General features: G+C 43.0%; 1 protein-coding gene across 4 annotated transcripts in view; it reads right to left on the reverse strand.

Moving 5' to 3' along the window:
- Window positions 1-18,529, reverse strand: part of LOC139557388 (FYVE, RhoGEF and PH domain-containing protein 5-like) — a 73,175-nt gene extending 54,646 nt beyond the window's left edge. For 3 of the 4 annotated variants that reach the window (XR_011671381.1, XM_071372156.1, XM_071372141.1), the window contains exons 1-3: window positions 18,249-18,508; window positions 13,438-16,261; window positions 553-670 (exon numbers count right to left, since the gene is read on the reverse strand). Coding sequence is in view for 3 of the 4 variants with exons in the window: in XM_071372156.1 (XP_071228257.1) it covers window positions 553-670; window positions 13,438-16,261; window positions 18,249-18,258 (2,952 nt within the window). In the remaining variant the exon portion in view is untranslated. Of the gene's footprint in view, window positions 1-552; window positions 671-13,437; window positions 16,262-18,248 lie in introns of all 4 variants that reach the window. The other variant, XM_071372163.1, reaches the window with a different exon arrangement.
- Between the last annotated feature and the right edge of the window lie 698 nt (window positions 18,530-19,227).

The raw sequence follows: 19,227 nt of genomic DNA on the forward strand, positions 1-19,227 counted from the left end.
CCTCTAAACCTCAAGGACCTAAAATAAACATGAACACATTTTAGGGAATTATGGCCATTAGTCTTACTCGTCTAGTTTTTTACTAAACCAGACCGCGTACAAATATAACCGTACTAATATGTTGATCCTCACTTCCTTAGAATGTGACCAAACCCCACTTTCATCCAGAGAACTGTTGCTGGGACTGGCTCAACTATTTCTCTCCTTTTGATGAAAAATAAAACAAGGAAGTGTGAGTCACGTGGACAGAGCCAGGCTGATATTATTGTGGCAGAGGGATGGGGTGGGGTCCATCTCTGGGCTGCTATAAAATGGCTGATTGAATAGAAAGAAGGAGGAACCTGGAGTTTGTACAGAAAGTGATACACATCATTGAATATGGTAGCCAAGTTAAATATTATTTTGTGGATAATACAAGTAAAGGTCATCCATCTTAGAAAAATTCGCTCATAACCGTTTTATTCCCAAATCTTTGAAGATCTGTGAAACCTGTGACTTAATATATGTTCATAAAATTACATAGTCTATTGTCTTTCCTGCTAGATGTCTCACCTGTTTGTCGTAGCCATGCTCCACTCCTCCCTCCTCCTCCTCTGAGGTACGTCCATGGTCCTCCTCAGCTGAGAGCCCTGCTGGAGTATGGTTCACTGGGAAAGGCTCAGTGTAGGCACTGCAACACCAGGGAGAGAAGAGGGACATAAAGTTTTACTATAGAGGCTGCAAGAGTGCAAAGAAGACAGTCAAATGTGCTCTTAATTTTTCAATGCACCGCTCCTCCTGCCCTTGCATGTAATATCCTCTCAGCTGTGTGAGTTTGCGTTTGAGTGTGTGTGTGTGTGTCTATGTCCTACAGTAGTACTATGGATGACGGGAGCCAGATTGCAGGGGCGTTAATAGCATGAGAAGAAGTGTCTGCTTTGGGATCCTGCTGTGAACAGGTTCATCACAGAGAGACAGACCAGAGGGACACACACACACATGCGCGTACGCACGGTACATAACCCAATTTAATTATATTACTCAGTCTGCAAACCAGAATTTGTAAGATCCTGGTCGAATTAAACAGACGGAGGCCCAGCTAAAATAGTCAAAAAGGTTTATTCACGGGAACGTTCTGAAGTCAAGAATACAAAACAATTCATTTTTACTGACTTCCCACGCACACACATCCACACAAACATACGCACACAATGTCCTGCTACGCACACACATTCACACTAACAGACACACACAATGTCCTGCTACGCACACACGGTCTCACTACCCAGCCGACAGAGATTAGGGAGACCTTGTCCTTGAGACGTACTCCCCGTTCTCTCCCAAATCTCTAGTCAGGTCGGCACCGAGCTCAGACAGTCTGTGTTTAAAATACCATAAAGACATATTGTTTTACCCTAATTCTGACTAGGACTACACATTTATTGATTATGATTTTATACATTCTAATCAATTCCATACAATTATATGTTTCAGGGCGGAATATTCTAATCATTCAATTAACAGATCATTCTCAACTAACAACTGCATATCTAACCTCTCAGCTTCTGAGTACCAAATGTTAAAAGAGTTCCCAGCTGGAATTCATATTCACTGAGACACAGTCATCCTTAATTTGGGCCACACCACAATGTAGGCTCTCACACTGGTGCTATTGGCTGGGCTGGAGGAGGTCTCTAGAAGACATTACTCATCTGTGACCTCCCTCTATCCCCATGTGGGGCCAAGTCACAGTGATGGTGAGTAGACCAGAGGGGAGGGTCTATGCACCTTTGAATCCTATGAGCTCATAGTTACTGTATTTAAAATAGAGGGAGTCCCTTATACATTTTCTTGTGACCACTGCTTCAGTTTTTGCACTGCGTCATACCAGTGTTAAATCACCATCCTCAGCTTCTCCAACAATAGGATCTCTCTTTGAATAGTAGGCCTACTCTCTCTCCCAGTGTCTGGACTAAAGAGTCATTTCCTGCACAACCTCTATTTTATGAAGCACAAATTATTTATTTTCATGATCTATTTTCACATTTAAAATTCAAATATGTTTCCCTGATTCCATATGACATGTGTCTACTGTGGTGCAGATTGTGCCCAAGACACATCTCTCCATAGTGCACTCTCCTGCCAAATGAGAGCGTTTTGTTTTTGCATTGAACATGTTAGATGTTGTTTTCCCAAGTTAAACTACATACACATGAACACTTGCAAGACTCTATCTATCAAGTATATTTTCTTTTCTGATAGTTCTTGGAGCGTCTCGTCTGTTTCTAATGTTCTGTTCCTGTATAACGTTCTAGGCTACAGTATGTGAACTACCTGGATGTCACTATTATGCATCGACTGTGAATTGTGAATAAAATGGTGTTTCCTTTGTGAACGGATTCTGATTAAGATCATGTCTGCTTATTATTATACACTGACTATACCAAAAATTAGGAACACATTCCTAATATTCAGTTGCACCCCCGCCTTTTTCCCTCAGAACAGCCTCAATTCGTCGGGTCATGAACTCTACAAGGTGTTGAAAGCGTTCCACAGGGCTGCTGGCCCATGTTGACTCCAATGCTTCCCACAGTTGTGTGGGAAGTTGGCTGGATGTCCTTTGGGTGGTGTACCATTCTTGATACACACAGGAAACTGTTGAGTGTGAAAAACCCAGCAGCGTTGCAGTTCTTGACACAAACCGGTGCGCCTGGCACCTAGTACCATACCCCGTTCAAAGGCACAAAAATCTTATGTCTTGCCCATTCACCCTCTGAATGGCACACATACACAATCCATGTCTCAATTGTTTCAAGGCTTAAAATTCATTATTTTATCTGTCTCCTCCCCTTCATCTACACTGAGTGAAGTGGATTTAACAAGTGACATCAATAAGAGATCATAGCTTTCACCTGGTCAGTCTATATCATGAAAAGAGCAGGTGTTATTTTTATTTAACTAGGCAAGTCAGTTAAGAACAAATTCTTATTTACAATGATGGCCTAGGAACAGTGGGTTAACTACCTTGTTCAGGAGCAGAACGACAGATTTTTACCTTGTCAGCTCAGGGATTTGATCTAGCAACTGTTCAGTTACTGACCCAATGCTCTAACCACTAGGCTACCTGCCTTCTTAAGGCTAAGGGGCAGTATTTTCGTTTTTGGCAAAAAAAATTACCCATATGAAACTGCCTATTTCTCAGCCCCCGAAACTAGAATATGCATATAATTGTCAGATTAGGATAGAAAACACTCTAAAGTTTCCAAAACGGTCAAAATTTTGTCTGTGAGTTTAACAGAACTGATATTGCAAGCGAAAACCTGAGGAAAATTCAATCAGGAAGTGCCACTTTCTTTGAAACCTCTCTGTTCTTATGCATCCCTATTACCCATTGAAAGGGATATCAACCAGATTCCTTTTTCTATGGCTTCCCTAAGGTGTCAACAGCCTTTAGACATAGTTTCAGGCTTTTATTTTGAAAAATTAGCGAGAACCATCACATTGCGTAAGTGGATAGGTGGGGGCTCTCAGAGTGAGTTGTGCGCAACAGAGAAAGGCAGCCATTGTTACTCCCGGTCCTAGTGAAAAACCAACACTCCCGGTTGATATATTATCGAATAGATATTTGAAAAACAACCTGAGGATTGATTATAAAAAACGTTTGACATGTTTCTGTGGACATTATGGATATTATCTGGAATTTTTGTCTGCGTTGTCGTGAACGCTTTTTCCTGTGGATTTCTCAGCATAACGCGCGAAGCAAACGGAGGTATTTGGATATAAAAATATCTTTATGGAACAAAAGGAACATTTGTTGTCTAACTGGGAGTCTCGTGAGTCAAAACATCCGAAGATCATCAAAGGTAAACTATTCATTTGATTGCTTTTCTGATTTTCGTGACCAAGTTACCTGATGCTAAGTGTACTTAATGTTTTGTCGAGCGATCGATAAACTTACACAAACGCTTGTATTGCTTTCGCTGTAAAGCATAATTTCAAAATCTGAGACGACAGGTGGATTAACAAAAGGCTAAGCTGTGTTTTGCAATATTGCACTTGTGATTTCATGAATATGAATATTTTCTAGTAATATTATTTGACTGTGGCGCTATGCTATGCTATGCTATTCAGCGTTGCTGATGACAATTATCCCGGATCCGGGATGGGTTGTTCAGAAAGGTTAACGTTCAGTATACTCAGTGCACAAATGTAATGACTTTGGAACATTTGCAACATGCCTTTTACATTGATTATCAGTTAAGCGATTAATTGTAATTTTGACAGTGGTTTCTCCCAGGAAGGGGCTTGTGATTTTAAGCGCCTGTTTTGATCTTCATCGACAGATTATGTTCGGTAAATGTGAAGGGAGGCTGACGTGAGCCTGGTATACCCAACCTGAGTCTCAAGGAAGTAGACAGGTTTGTCTGCTCCAAGGTATTTTGTTTTGCATTTAAGTATTTTTGAGAAGTTTGTAAATGTATATTTTTAATTATTTGTAAATATTGCCAATTGGATCTGTGCACCACCATCTTCTACTGTAAGTAAAAGCACAACTTCTGCACAGCAACCTGCCTGCCTGCCTCCAGCAGCACTTCTTCCCATTTACGACTGTTCAAGACAAGGCCCTATTTTACCAACACCAGAGTTCATCACAATCCTCAGATTCTCCAATAATATCTCACTCTTTGAATAGTACTGTACTCTCTCTCCCAGTGTCTAGGCACACAGGACATCATTGTACTCATAAAGCAATCAAGTACTATAGAGCTCCATTAATGACAATATACATAAACCCCTACAGAACAGTTAGATTGAAACATTTGCCTTTTACTGCTTACTAACGATAATTTCAAGAGTTAACTCCTGCTCAACCACTGCTTTAATAGGAAGCCCAATGGTTTCTTATTAGATATCTATTCCACATTTAAAATTCTATGTTTCCCTGGTTCCATATGCAATACATGTCCTCATTACACTGTATATAATTTTGCCATCAGGAAAACTGGCAATACGAACAATACTTTAAAGACTTTAAAATGCTCATTACACAGCAATATAATTATGCTGGCAATATCTTTGACTTTGCAATCAGTGTCTTCCTTAATACCTGGGAGTTAAATCTACTGTGACAAATTCAGAAGAGCATGCAGAGATTTTCTATTAAAAGACCTGCGTACATGTCCACATTTCCCAAGGATTTGATGGGGTATATACAGTTGAAGTCGAAAGTTTTACATACACTTAGGTTGGAGTCATTAAAACTAGTTTTTCAACCACTCCACAAATTTCCTGTTAACAAACTATAGTTTTGGCAAGTCGTTTAGGACATCTACTTTGTGCATGACACAAGTCATTTTTCCAACAATTGTTTAGAGACAGATTATTTCACTTATAATTCACTGTATCACAATTCCAGTGGGTCAGAAGTTTACATACACTAAGTTGACTGTGCCTTTAAACAGCTTGGAAAATTCCAGAAAATGATGTCATGACTTTACCCTTCTAATAGGCTAATTGACATCATTTGAGTCAATTGGAGGTGTACCTGTGGATGTATTTCAAGGCCTACCTTCAAACTCAGTGCCTCTTTGCTTGACATCATGGGAAAAGCAAAAGAAATCAGCTAAGATCTCAGAACATTATGAAAATTTCTTTTGACCTCCACAAGTCTGGTTCATCCTTGGGAGCAATTTCCAAACGCCTGAAGGTACCACGTTCATGTGTACAAACAATAGTACGCAAGTATAAACACCATGGGACCACACACTCGTTATACCGCTCAGGAAGGAGACTCGTTCTGTCTCCTAGAGATGAACGTTCTTTGGTGTGAAAAGCGCAAATCAATCCCAGAACAACAGCAAAGGACCTTGTGAAGATGCTGGAGGAAACAGGTACAAAAGTATCTATACCCACAGTAAAACGAGTACTATATCGACATAACCTGAAAGGCCGCTCAGCAAGGAAGAAGCCACTGCTCCAAAACCGGCATAAAAAAAGCCAGACTACGGTTTGCAACTGCACATGGGGACAAAGATCGTACTTTTTGGAGAAATGTCCTCTGGTCTGATGAAACAAAAATAGAACTGTTTGGCCATAATGACCATCGTTATATTTGGAGGAAAAAGGGGGATGCTTGCAAGCCGAAGAACACCATCCCAACCGTGAAGCACGGGGTTGGCAGCATCATGTTGTGGGGGTGCTTTGCTGCAGGAGGGACTGGTGCACTTCACAAAATAGATGGCATCATGAGGGATGAAAATTTTGCGGATATATTGAAGCAACATCTCAATACATCAATCAGGAAGTTAAAGCTTGGTTGCAAATCGGTCTTCCAAATGGACAATGACCCCAAGCATACTTCCAAAGTTGTGGCAAAATGGCTGTCCTGCTAGTGGGACAACTTCTGGTGAAACTGGAGGGCGCACAATTCAAATAAATAATCATAAAAATGATGGATATTAAACATTTAGGTACATACAAGTGTCTTATATCGGTTGAAAGCTTAAATTATTGTTAATCTAACTGCACTGTCCAATTTACAGTAGCCATTACAGTGAAAGCATTTCATGCGATTGTTTTAGGACGGCGCCCCACATCAAAATATTTTTCCACCGGCATAGGTTTCATAAATTCACAAATAGCGATTAAATATTCACTTACTTTTTGAAAATCTTCCTCTGATTTGTCATCCAAAGCGTCCCAGCTATAACATGTAGTGTCGTTTTGTTTGATAAAATCCTTCTTTATATGCCAAAAAGTCTGTTTATTTGGCGCCATCGATTTGAGTAATCCACTCGTTCAACATGCAAAGAAAGGAATCCGAAAATCTACCTCTAAACTTTGTTTCAACAAGTCAAAATACATTTCTATTTACTCCTCAGATACCCTAAAATATTTCTTATGGAAAGAAGTATGTTCAATAGGAAACCGATTTTAGCAGGTGCGTCTTGTCTTCATCGTGCGCCCAAACACGAATTTCCAAGACTGTGTCCATGTACTAAAACTCATATTTCTTATTCGTTTTGGAAGTTACAAGCCTGAAACCTTGAACATAGACTGCTGACACCCTGTGGAAGCCATAAAAATTGCACTGGGAGCTAGAATTCAGTATGCCCCTATACTTTCCATTGTAAGAGCTTGGTCTCTCCAAAAAAAAACATTTCTGGTTGGTTTTTCTTTGGATTTTCTCCTACCATATCTATTGTGTTACAATCGTTCCTACATTATTTTAACATTTCTACAAACTTCAAAGTGATTTCTTTGCAATGGTACCAATTATATGCATATCCTGGCTTCAGGGCCTGAGCAATAGGCAGTTTACTTTGGGCATGTCAGTCAGGCAGATATTTAGAAAAAAGGTGCCTAGCCCTAAGAAGTTTTAAGGACAACAATAAGGACAACACCAGCTCTGTCAGGAGGAATGGGACAAAATTGAGAGAAATGGGACAAAATTCACCCAACTTATTGTGGGAAGCTTGTGAAAGGCTACCCGAAACGTTTGACCCAAGTTAAACAATTTAAAGGCAATGCTACCAAATACTAATTGAGTGTATGTAAACTTCTGACCCACTGGTAATGTGATGAAAGAAATAAAAGCTGAAATAAGTAATTCTCTCTACTATTATTCTGACATTTCACGTTCTTAAAATAACGTGGTGATCCTAACTGACCCAAGACTGGGAATTTTTACTAGGATTAAATGTCAGGAATTGTGAAAAACTGAGTTTAAATGTATTTGGCTAGGCTAAGGTGTATGTAAACTTCCGACTTCAACTGTAATATGTAATTCAATTGGGCTAAACATTGAGCATTTAAATATGTATTCTGTGCATTCACAGGTCAGGTGCTATTCTGTACTCGTAATTGTGCTATTAAAGAAAACAGGAAAAGTTGAAATAGTGTCATTAGTTGACTCAACAAGGGAAATGTAAACGCAGATGGGGATATAAAGACACAAGAACAGTTTTAATTGTTTTGTTCTGCTTATGTTGATCATTATGTTTGACTTATGGCTGTTACTCTGCTAGATGTCTGACAGTGTTGTATGAGGTGGCATGCTAAGATCCTGACCCCTGACCGTGACTGCCATGATAGAGCATCCACACAAACAACAGAAGAGCATCTGAGAGGCTATTTGTCTTTTGAGTGGGGCCTGTGTCATGTCATACTGTGAGCACCCTGTTTAAAATGTCAAGACTGGATCCCACTTGCTCTTTACATTAGGGTAAATCAGAGGTGGCACCACAGGTCCCAGAGTGGTGTGGCAACAGAAAGAATTCTGGGGCCGGTAGTTTTTGCTGATCTGGTAACCTAACCAGGTAAAACTCTGGACCTTATAGAGTATGACGTCAATTATCTGTTGTAAAACATTTTAATATGGGCTTTGATGGGACCAGAGTTTTTCTAATCAGGTCAAATAGTTTTTAAAGAACTCCTGGACAAACTCCTGGCCTTGGGGAGAATGAAAACCCTGTCAAACTGTAGCATATTAATTATATTTTAAAGGACTAGGAGGTTTCCTATATACAGACACAGAGAAAGAAACATGATTGGACAATACAACTCACAGGGCTAAGCATGCTTTATGCAGGTTTGCATCCCTGCAACTGTAGGCCTAATAAAACATTAAGTCACAGTCCATGTCAGCTATTGCGTTTGTTGATTCATTCCAGTTAATAATTCTGGATTGAAAAAGTAGAAGTAAACTAGTCAGTCCAAGTTTTAATATAAACCACATTTTCATCCATTCACATTTTCTTACAAATAAAAGGGCTATAAATACACAACTTTACCGCTCCATTTACCCCGGCCAGAGGTACATAGAAGGCTAGACTATGCAGTTGCTGTTGTTAGTAGCCTACAGTTAATCAGACTAAATAATTGTCTTGTTTCCATACAATACAGCATGTCACATGGCTAATGCTTAGGTGTATCGGCTGCTACATTTATGGAAGAGTTTTTGCTTGTGTCTGTCGGGAGTGATGTGTTATCACGCTTGCTAAATAAATACCAGAGGAAAGTGGAGATAACGCCTTGAGCTTTGTGCCCGACCCACGCGACCTGCAATTTATGTGAATCTGAATGGTCAAGACACCTTAACAGCCTGCAGCCAGAAGTCCCATGTGAAGGACAGAGAAATTGTGCTGAGTTGTCAAATCATGTGGCAAATCGGTCTAAAAAACACGTGGTGTGGCACTGGTACACACGATTAAAAAGTGGTGTGGCAAATGCCGCCTTGCCCTGAGGTAAATCCATTTGATTTGAATCACTTTTTTTGACAGCACCCCTTTTGATTTGAACGAAATCTTCCATTCATATTTGCCCATTGTAGAAGTGCTCAGAAAGTTACTTTTTGAACCTGAATGCCGAAACATTGAAAAGGTGCTCAATGTTGAACCATTTTAGAAAACCCACCATACCATAAGACATTCATGTCTTCATCACTGGAAAATACAAACCAGTAACCCCTCCTCTCTTCTACCAGTGAAGACATCAGAACATTCTAGTTCTAGGTCAGACCTTACATTCCTGATAACACCTCGTCTTGTTGTACGTACGCACACACACACACACACACACACACACACACACACACACACACACACACACACACACACACACACACACACACACACACACACACACACACACACACACACACACACACACACACACACACACACACACACACACAAACAATCCAGCACTGGTGACCCTGATCTTCTCAGTCTTCCCCTACACACTCACCCTTGTCTCCTTCCCTCCTTCCCTCTGACCTTATCCTGCATTTCCTGTAAACAGCAGAGCGGTGTGGAAGGCTTTAAGGCAGGACTCTTCCTCCCTGGGGATGACCTGGGGATGACCTCAGAGGGCCTGGCTCCAGGCCTGCAGTGCCCACACCCTTCCCTGCAGCCCCAAAGCCTCGCAGCCCTGCCGCCCAACAGACCTGCAGTCCACCCGGCCACCTCGCCACAGCGGACAGCCACCGCCCTCTACAACAATGCACTCAGGACGGCTCTCTGAGTAGTACTAACAGAACACAGCACAGAGGCAAAGAGGAACTATTAGTACAGGCTGCACTAGGGATTTACTCATCAAGCTGCTGTATCTCAAGGTCGAGTAAAGCTTTTTACCATAAATAAGAATAATGGGCAGGTCTCTCACTCTCTCTAAGACTATATTTGCATATGTTGCAGATGGAACTAATATTTAAATCTATAACAAGACCTGCACAATATATACAGTATGTACACTGGAAACTGTCCAGTATATTAGGTACACCCATCTAGAACCAGCTTGGACCCCCCCTTTGCCTACAGAACAGCCCGAATTCTTCGGGGCATGAATTCTACAAAGTGTCGGAAACGTTTTTTCTCAATTGGTATCAAGGGACCTAACTTGTGCCAAGAAAACATTCCCCACACCACTACAAAACCGCCACCTGCTTGTACCAGGCAGGATGGGTCCATAAACTCATTCTGTTAATGCCAAATCCTGACTCTGCCATCAGCATGACTCAACAGGAACCAGGATTCATCAAACCAGGCAATGTTTTTCCAGTCCTCAGTTGTCCAGTGTTGGTGATCGTGTGCCCACTGGAGCTGCTTCTTCTTGCTTTTAGCTGATAGGAGTGGAACCTGGTGTGGTCGTCTGTTGAAATAGCCCATCTGTGACAAGGATCGACGAGTTGTGCATTCCGAGATGCTGTTCTGCACACCACTGTTGTACTGCGCCGTTATTTATCTGTTTGTGGCCCGTCTGATAGCTTGCACAATTCTTGCTGTTCTCCTTTGACCACTCTCATCAACAAGCTGTTTTTGCCCACAGGACTGCTGCTGACTGGACGTTTTTTGGTTTATCGCACCATTCACAGTAAACCCTAGACACTGTCGTGTGTGAAAAGCCCAGGAGGGCGGCCGTTTCTGAGATACTGGATCCGGCGCACCTGGCACCGACGATCATACCACGCTCAAAGTCGCTTAGGTCACTCGTTTTGCCCATTCCAGTGTTCAATCAAACAGTATGTCATGATGCCTGTCTGCCTGCTTTATATAGCAAGCCACGGCCACGTGACTCACTGTCTGTAGGAGCGATCCATGTTCATGAACGGGGTGCTGTACCTAATAAACTGTCCGGTGAGTGTGTGTGTGTATAATTGGCAGGTCTCTCTCACTCTCTCTAAGAATATATTTGCATATGTTGCAGATGGAACAAATATATAAATCTATAACAAGACCTGCACAATATATACAGTATGTACACTGTATATATATTATCTTGACTATTGTGGTTTGGTCTGTTGTGAGGTTATTCCAGTGGGATGACATTAGTTCATTGGTGCTGATGATCCTACTGGTACTGCATAAGCACATTGACTGCCCTCTGAAAAGAACACAAGCACAGACAAGACGCCTTCCTTTCTGACATGATGCTTTCTCACAGAGCTCACTCTTCTGTTTGTCCCTATACAGCTATGTTGGCATGGGCAAGACAGTCTCAGTCTGTCCCGGTGAGCTCCAGCTCTGATCCAGCAGCACCCTAGTTTAAACAGGCACACACATTCATTAATGTCTGCATAAATTCTTACTTTGCATTTCTTTACCCTGCCTTAGTTTACACTTACAACCAAAATGTGTTTTTTGTTGCCTTTCTATGCTAAACAGTGTGAGAACTGTGTTGTACATTAATCAAATCTGGTGTAAAAAAGATACTGTTGCAACATTCTAACTTTGTGGTAACTATTTGCCTTCTTATGTGGGCATTATCCCATTGTCTTACTTCAGCCCACTGTCCCTTTGCCCTTAACAGTCTCGCTCCTCTCTATTGGGTGGTGAGAGAAGAGTGTTAACTTCTGAATACATGCTCAATAAATCACCCTGCCATCATCGGTCCACCGGACAGTGGCAATGTCAACCCTTCAGCATTAGCTTGGCAGGCAAATACAAACACACACCCTAACATTCGAATGCAGACACACACAAACACACACACACACAGCTAAATGAAACAAAACAGACACAGCATCCACGGCAACAGAGGTATCTCCAGGGAGAATGCGGCCGAGGCGAGGCGACAGGACAGATAGTCCCCTTTAGATCAGTGAGTAGGGCCTGAGATTTCAGACCACCACCACACAATGAGCCCAATCGATAACGTCACCAGCTGAAAAATATCCTGCTCTGGGGGAGAGGAAAGATACATGCCTACTGTAGCCTCTTACAACTATGCATGGGAAATAAGCAACATTATAAACTGGGTGGTTCGAGCCCTGAACGCTAATTGGCTGACAGCCGTGGTATATCAGACCGTATACCACGGGTATGACAAAGCTTTAATTTTTACTGCTCTAATTACGTTGGTAACCAGTTAATAATAGCAATAAATCACCTCGGGGGTTTGTGGTATATGGCCAAGTCCGCGATGCGTCGTGCCTAAGAACAGCCCTTAGCCGTGGTATATTGGGTATATACCACACCCCCTCGTGCCTTATTGCTGAATTATTCTATGAATCGAAATATACTGTAATTGCATGTTAATAGAATACTCCATCTAGGCAAAACTTTCAAAATATAAATAATTAATTAAAATGATCGCAATAAGTGTGAAATAAGCAGCTTTGCATGAAGCAACCATAAATTCCCAGGAATTGCTGTGAAAATTAATAAAAGAGGCCTGTAGAAATGTTCTGTCCATATGAAAACATAGCCACCATCAAACAGGTGTCTAAATGTGACTGGAGGGTGACCTGAGGTGGCTGTAGAGAGTAGTGGCTGAGAACAGAGAGATTTGGTTCTAGCAGGTCCCAGTGAGTCCTCCTCCTATCTCTATTCGGCCCTGTTGTAAATCTCCCCACCCCTCCAGGGCTCAATGAAAGAGAGGCAATCGGGGAAACTGCCTTTAATAAAAGCGATCCTAAACTTACACCACAGGTGTCAAGGACAGGAGAGCAATTATACCAATCTACTCCTACCTCTCTCTCTCTCTCTCTCTCTCTCTCTCTCTCTCTCTCTCTCTCTCTCTCTCTCTCTCTCTCTCTCTCTCTCTCTGTCTCTGTCTCTGTCTCTGTCTCTCTGTCTCTCTCTCTCTCATAAAGCTCTGTCTACAGTGTTCAGTGTCTGTGAGCTATTCCATCCCCTCAAACATATACTGTATGAAACCAGGTGTGACCTTGAAATCCAGAAAATGAGAAAGTGGGATAAGCTCTCCCACAAGCATTGTCCATCTTCCCAAACCCAATGAGCCTCAGCACAGCAGGCTGCTCATCTCTCACAGAACACAACACTCTCCAAAAAAGAGAAGTGTGGTCAGCCAGTAGCCCGCTGTTCCTTTGAGCTACAGTTATCTATCAGCTGGTCTGGAGATTGCAATGTTGAACTGAAGGAGCCTGGCCAAACCAGTTCACTAGAAAACAGTGTGTGGAGAGTACTATGCGGAAGAGCCCTCTCTGAATTACTGTACCTTTCAGGCTCCTGCTCAGGTGACTGGGGTTTGCTGTCGATCCCAGGGAAGCTGTTCATATCCACATAGCCATCGTTGTCATTAGAGGGGGCCACCATGCGGTTGGGGTCCTCAAAGAACTCTGTGACAGTCATGGATCTGGTGGGTCTCCCTCCAGGGGGGATCTGGATGTTCTCATAGTCAGAGCTCATAGCTGGGATGTTCTCATAGTCTGATGTGTCTGCATTGGGGAAGGAGATGGAGCGGGGTTTGGTCAGGGGGAGGGGCATGAGGGGGCGACGGGAGCGCTCCTCGAAGGACTCTACCCTGGACACGCCCCTGCTTCCATAGGCTTTAGGGTCTCCTTTCCTGTGATCTTTGTAGGGCAGGAAGGTTGAGGGCAGGTCTGGAGGGCGCTGCTGTGGCTTCAACATGCGAGACTGGGAATGGGGCTGAGGGGAGCCAGTGCTCCTACGCTCTAGGATTCTTGTTGGCCCGTGGTGGCTGGACTCAGAGGAGGAGCGCGAGGAGCGGCTGCTACCATCACCAAAGCCTTTAGTGTCCATTTTCCTCTTGAACTTCAAGGCCAGGAAGCGCTTGAATGAGGACTTCTTCTTCTTGGGCTTGTTGTCTGTGGACTCAGGAGAGACGCTGACCAGGAGGGATGGGGAGCTTTTAGTGACGGGTCTCTTGGTGATGTAAGCCAATTCAAAGGGAGGTGGAATGTCCACCAGAGAAGGCGTGGAAATGTCGCTGGATGACTGGTGGCTCTGTTGAGAAAAGCTTCCAGAAGAAGTGACAACACATGGCAGACAGAGGGTGTCATCTGTCCTTTTCATCCTGTCTTCCTCCTTCAGCGACTGGTCAGCCTCTGTGTGAGCGCCTGATGACAGTTCTTGACCCTCTACGGAGTATGAGCGTGGGTATAGTAGGAAGCGGCGTGGCTTCAGAGAGGGGATGAGTCTGTTGATCTCAGGCTGCTCAGGACGTACCAGAGGTTCTCCATTTTGATCTAAGGCCACAGTACAGTAGTCATGAGTACTCTGGTACTCTGATGTCTCCTCAGGAACCGTCTCAGGGACATAACCCGGAACTTTCCCAGAGTAGGAGCGTGATCGCGTCACAATGCTCTTAGAGATAAAGTTCTCCCCATCAGAGTCAAAGCCAGCCTCCTCATAGATGTGCTCCTCACTATCTGAGTTGGAGTCCTCGTAATAAGGCACGATGTGGCCGTCCAGCTCCTCAATGTCCTCCTCGAAGGCCTCTGTGGTGTGGGCGAACACCACCCTGTTGGTGAGCTCCGGGGTACGGGTCCGGTCCAAGTCTGCTGGCACTGTGATGTTACACAGCCTGAGACGGGGCTGGCAGCTGTTCCGCTGGCTGGAGAAAGCCTGCTCACGCTTGGCTGTTCTCTCTCTCATACTCCTCCCTCTGATCTGCTTCCTCTCGGTGTCATCCGTCTCATCATCGTCCCCAATCTCCACATAGTCCTCTGATGAGGCACCCTCCAGATGCTGAAAATCATGGGCCTCTGGGCAGAGGGAGTCATTGATGTCTGCGTATTCATCCATACCCTCCTTAGCTGTTTCTCTGTCTTGTCTGGATTGCTCAGGACTGTCCTGGACCTCACACTCTTCTGAGAGTTTCTGTATATCCTCTAGCTCTGCCACGTCGTCCGATGACACATAATAAGGCTCTTGGTTAAAGGTGCCTGCTGTGTCCATCTCCCTTGGAGTGTGTGGTTTGTCACCACAGCATGGATCGTCGTGATTCACATCAGGCTCAGCGGTGCGCATCCTGTCAGCAGGCACCGCCTCAATGACAGAGTAAGGCCCAAATATATCCTCAGTGCTGCCAGAGAAACGGAAACGCCCAGAGGGGTCCTTGGTTGCACGCTCAGGCTGCCACACGCCTGTGTCACCGGGCTCACCAGTGTCACATGTGTAAACAGGCTCATCTGAAGGGCCAATCACGTCGTAGGGATACTCCTCACAGACGGGTGCGTGTGTACAGCAGTGTGCTCCCAGTGAGAGAACCTCTGCTTCTTCCTCAGCCTCATCAGTGGGTACCTTGCACCACAAATATCCACCAGGGGACCTGTCCTCATCTTCAAGCCCACTGTTAGTGTCTGTGGCAGGTTGCCTGGGGAAGTTCCCATGATCATAATCCTCTGTGTCTGGTTCTTTTACATCTTCTTCTGGACATCCAGTAGGCTCCTCGGCTGTTTCAGTCTCTTCAGATAAAATCTGTTCCTCCTCCCTCCGCTCTTTGACACACTCTGCTTCTTCATCCCCTCTCTCACACTCTGAGAGACACTGCATCAAAACATCTTCAGGGTCCACAGATGTGTCATTATTGTCACTCTCAAGGTTCAAGTCATCTGTTTCTTTAGAGTTTTCCTCCTCTACTGCAATGTGAGTATCAGTAGCACTAGTGTTATCCATTGGGGCTGCATCGGGCAACGCCTCTCCCTCTCTCTCTACCTCATCCCCCTTCTCCTCCTGTTCACTCCCCCCTTCATCATCTCTGATGTCATCGAGGTTTTCTTCTGGTTCTGCTTCCTCCTGGTTGTGTTCTGTGGGGTGGGTTACGTGGTCCTTTGCCACCTCCTGGGGGTCCTCAGGTTCCTCCTCTGAGGAGGTCAGGTCTCCATTGCTCAGACCGTGAGGGGGGCACTGCTCCTCCTCTTGCTCTGTCTCAGATAAGGAGGATCTGGGCTTTGGGGCGATGGGAGGTTTGGGACCCCGGGTAGAGGGACAAGGCTTTGACATCAGTTTGGACTGTACCTTGATCGTTAGGTGACTGCGGATCTTTGGTTGGGGAACTTGGAGTCGCTTCTGTAAATCTGGAAAGAAAAGGAGAGAAAAGTGTGATTAATTTCAGTCCAAATACAATGTTCAACCTCAATAGTAATTGAAGTAGTAGATGAAGTTGCAATACCTACCTAGAATCATATTTCCATAACATATTAAACATTTGGTTGAATTTTGGTTGTATAGATATATAAAAAGCAATCCCTTAGCCTTTGTTTTTATTTGTCAAGAGAAAAACTGCAGATTTGTCTCAAACTCTGTAATATGCAGATGGCTATCTACTGGGAAAACAACAAAGCCATAGGGAACACACTGTAGGAACAATAGTATCTTCCTGACTGGAATATAGAGACGTATTGTTCTACACTTATATGGCATGATCATCATTTAATGTTCATCAATGAATTAATTGATCAAAAAACTACATGCACTGACAGACACAACCCAGTTTTATTGTATTTCACCTATATCAAAGTCCCATGTTTTGAGAATCAGGCACTGCATGCATGTAGCTTACAGTCAAGTCCAGTGTTTTCTAGCTATTTGCTTTCAATAACTAATACAATTCAAGGATGGAGAACCTGTCAAAGATAGCTGACTGGTTGTTAAGTCTTTTCGTGAAATACACCCTTACTTAACAAAACTTACCCCTCGTCTCTTCCTGTAATTTAGTACCTGCCGTGACACACATCTTATTAAACTTTGCGGGTACTATGTTCTCTCACTCCTTGTCCATCTGTCTGTCTGTCTGTCTGTCTGTCTGTCTGTCTGTCTGTCTGTCTGTCTGTCTGTCTGTCTGTCTGTCTGTCTGTCTGTCTGTCTGTCTGTCTGTCTGTCTGTCTGTCTGTCTGTCTGTGTCTCTCTCTCGCTCTCTCTCTCTCATTGTTGTTTTCCAACACCACTAACAAACTATTCCAGCAGACTCCCCTTGAAGGACTCCACACAGGAAGTCCATGAGGGAAGGACATTAACAGCGCACCCTTACACCTTCATGAACCCGTCTAGGAGTACAAATTCTCACACAAATGGACTTCCTTCTTGTCATTTTTCCCCTGACACACACACACTTTTGCTGAAAAGGTCCTTTCAGTGTGTCAAAGAACAATAAAACGGAGAAAAAACAAACATCCCACTAAGTCTCTCTGCAAACAACAGGATATGAATTATGCAACAAGAATTCAATTAAAACAAATGTTTAAAAAACAAAGGAAAAATAGACACTGGGACCCTGACTGTGCCAAGCTCACATGATATGATCTCAGACTGTGAGGGATTCATGAAATGTCACCCATCAAATAATAACAATAATTCTATAAACTACACAGTAAATAGGCCAATCATCACAGTGCAGTAGAAATTCAGTAGATCTTTGGGTTCACCTCAAAAGTTGAATAAATAATCACATCATCGGTCATACAGTATAACATGTCACATGAATCACTCTATAGGCTGCTGCAGGACATCAGTGATGGCACTGGTGAGTGCCTTCACTACCTTTCACTACCCATCACCACCCATCACTACCCATCACTACCCATCACTACCCATCACTACCCTTCACTACCCTTCACTACCCATCACCACCCTTCACTACCCATCACTACCCTTCACTACCCATCACTACCCTTCACTACCCATCACTACCCTTCACTACCCATCACTACTCATTGAATTTTATTCCGCAATAGCTGTTCTCTCACCCAGTGTGATTTGACCCCCTATTAGGCGATCTCTCAAAGAAAAAGTAATCAAAAATAAATAAAAACGAATCTAAACTGTGTACCTGTTTGGTCTATGATGCTGCAATGATTTTTTAAATTACATTTCATTTATCCAATGCTATTTCAAGTGGTGTAGGAAAAGGTGAATTTGTTGTGAACACAAAATAGAGAAATTCTCTACGTCACGCACACACACTTGGAGCATCCTTTATGTAAATACATTGGGTGGATGAGTAGTCTATAGCAGCCCAATTTTATTGAATGCGCATCGCTACATGAATATTATTACATACAGTACCTGTGTTCATTTTGGGACATCATCCACCATAGCAACATACAGTTATCCATATATTTTTCACAAGCAGGAAACAATCGCCACATGTATCCACAGGTTCTAGAAACTTATCCCTAATTCATGTTGAAAGTATTCAAGTCGTCTAAATTCAAAAGTTCACAACCTTCTCTCGCTGTTTATCCAAGTGTTCGCTACTTGTCGAGGATTTCTCCGTCAAGGTAGCAGCTGTTTGTCCACATAGCTTGCATCCGATGGGCGACTGGTGCGCTCGTGAAGGGAGGTGCTCTCTCGCAGTTCCTGATGAGGAGGAAGGTCTATCGCGCGGACAAGGACCACTGACCAAACCCACTTAATCTACATTCAGATCATTAAAAAGTAGACGTTTCAAATTTCAATAGCTATATACAGTATGTACACCATAAATTAATGCATTAAACTTTGATGTATGTATTTGAGACAGAGTTGGATGCATTAGATGTGTGAGTATACAAGGCTATATATATATTTATTTTTTTATTTCACCTTTATTTAACCAGGTAGGTATGAGGCATTGATCACATTCACATGAAGTGGATATTTTTGGAATCTGTCGTTTCACAGTGTCTCTAATTATTAACTTATTATTAAATAAGAAAACAAACGTTCCTTTTCAATATTGATATCTTTATTGATATTGATATATAATTAATACAAATTGAATGTGAGATAGGTCTGAGAACTCTGTCAGCAAAATCGTTTCCCAATATGTATGAGTCATGATAAACTTGTGTTGTAAGACCTACTATAATATTCCAGAACACACAGTATTTGTCCCTCAAACATTTCCAGACTACTAGGAACTCTAAAGTTCCCAAAAACAGTTTCTAAAAACAGTTTCTGTAGGACACCAAAAGCTTTCGCTATTGGCCCGGCTTCCTGGCTGGGCATCTGTTGCATGATTGGAGAAAAGCAACCCTTTAAAAACCGCTCTACATAACAGGAA

The sequence above is a fragment of the Salvelinus alpinus genome, chromosome 2 (genome assembly GCF_045679555.1).
Source record: "Salvelinus alpinus chromosome 2, SLU_Salpinus.1, whole genome shotgun sequence".
Lineage (NCBI taxonomy): Eukaryota > Metazoa > Chordata > Actinopteri > Salmoniformes > Salmonidae > Salvelinus > Salvelinus alpinus.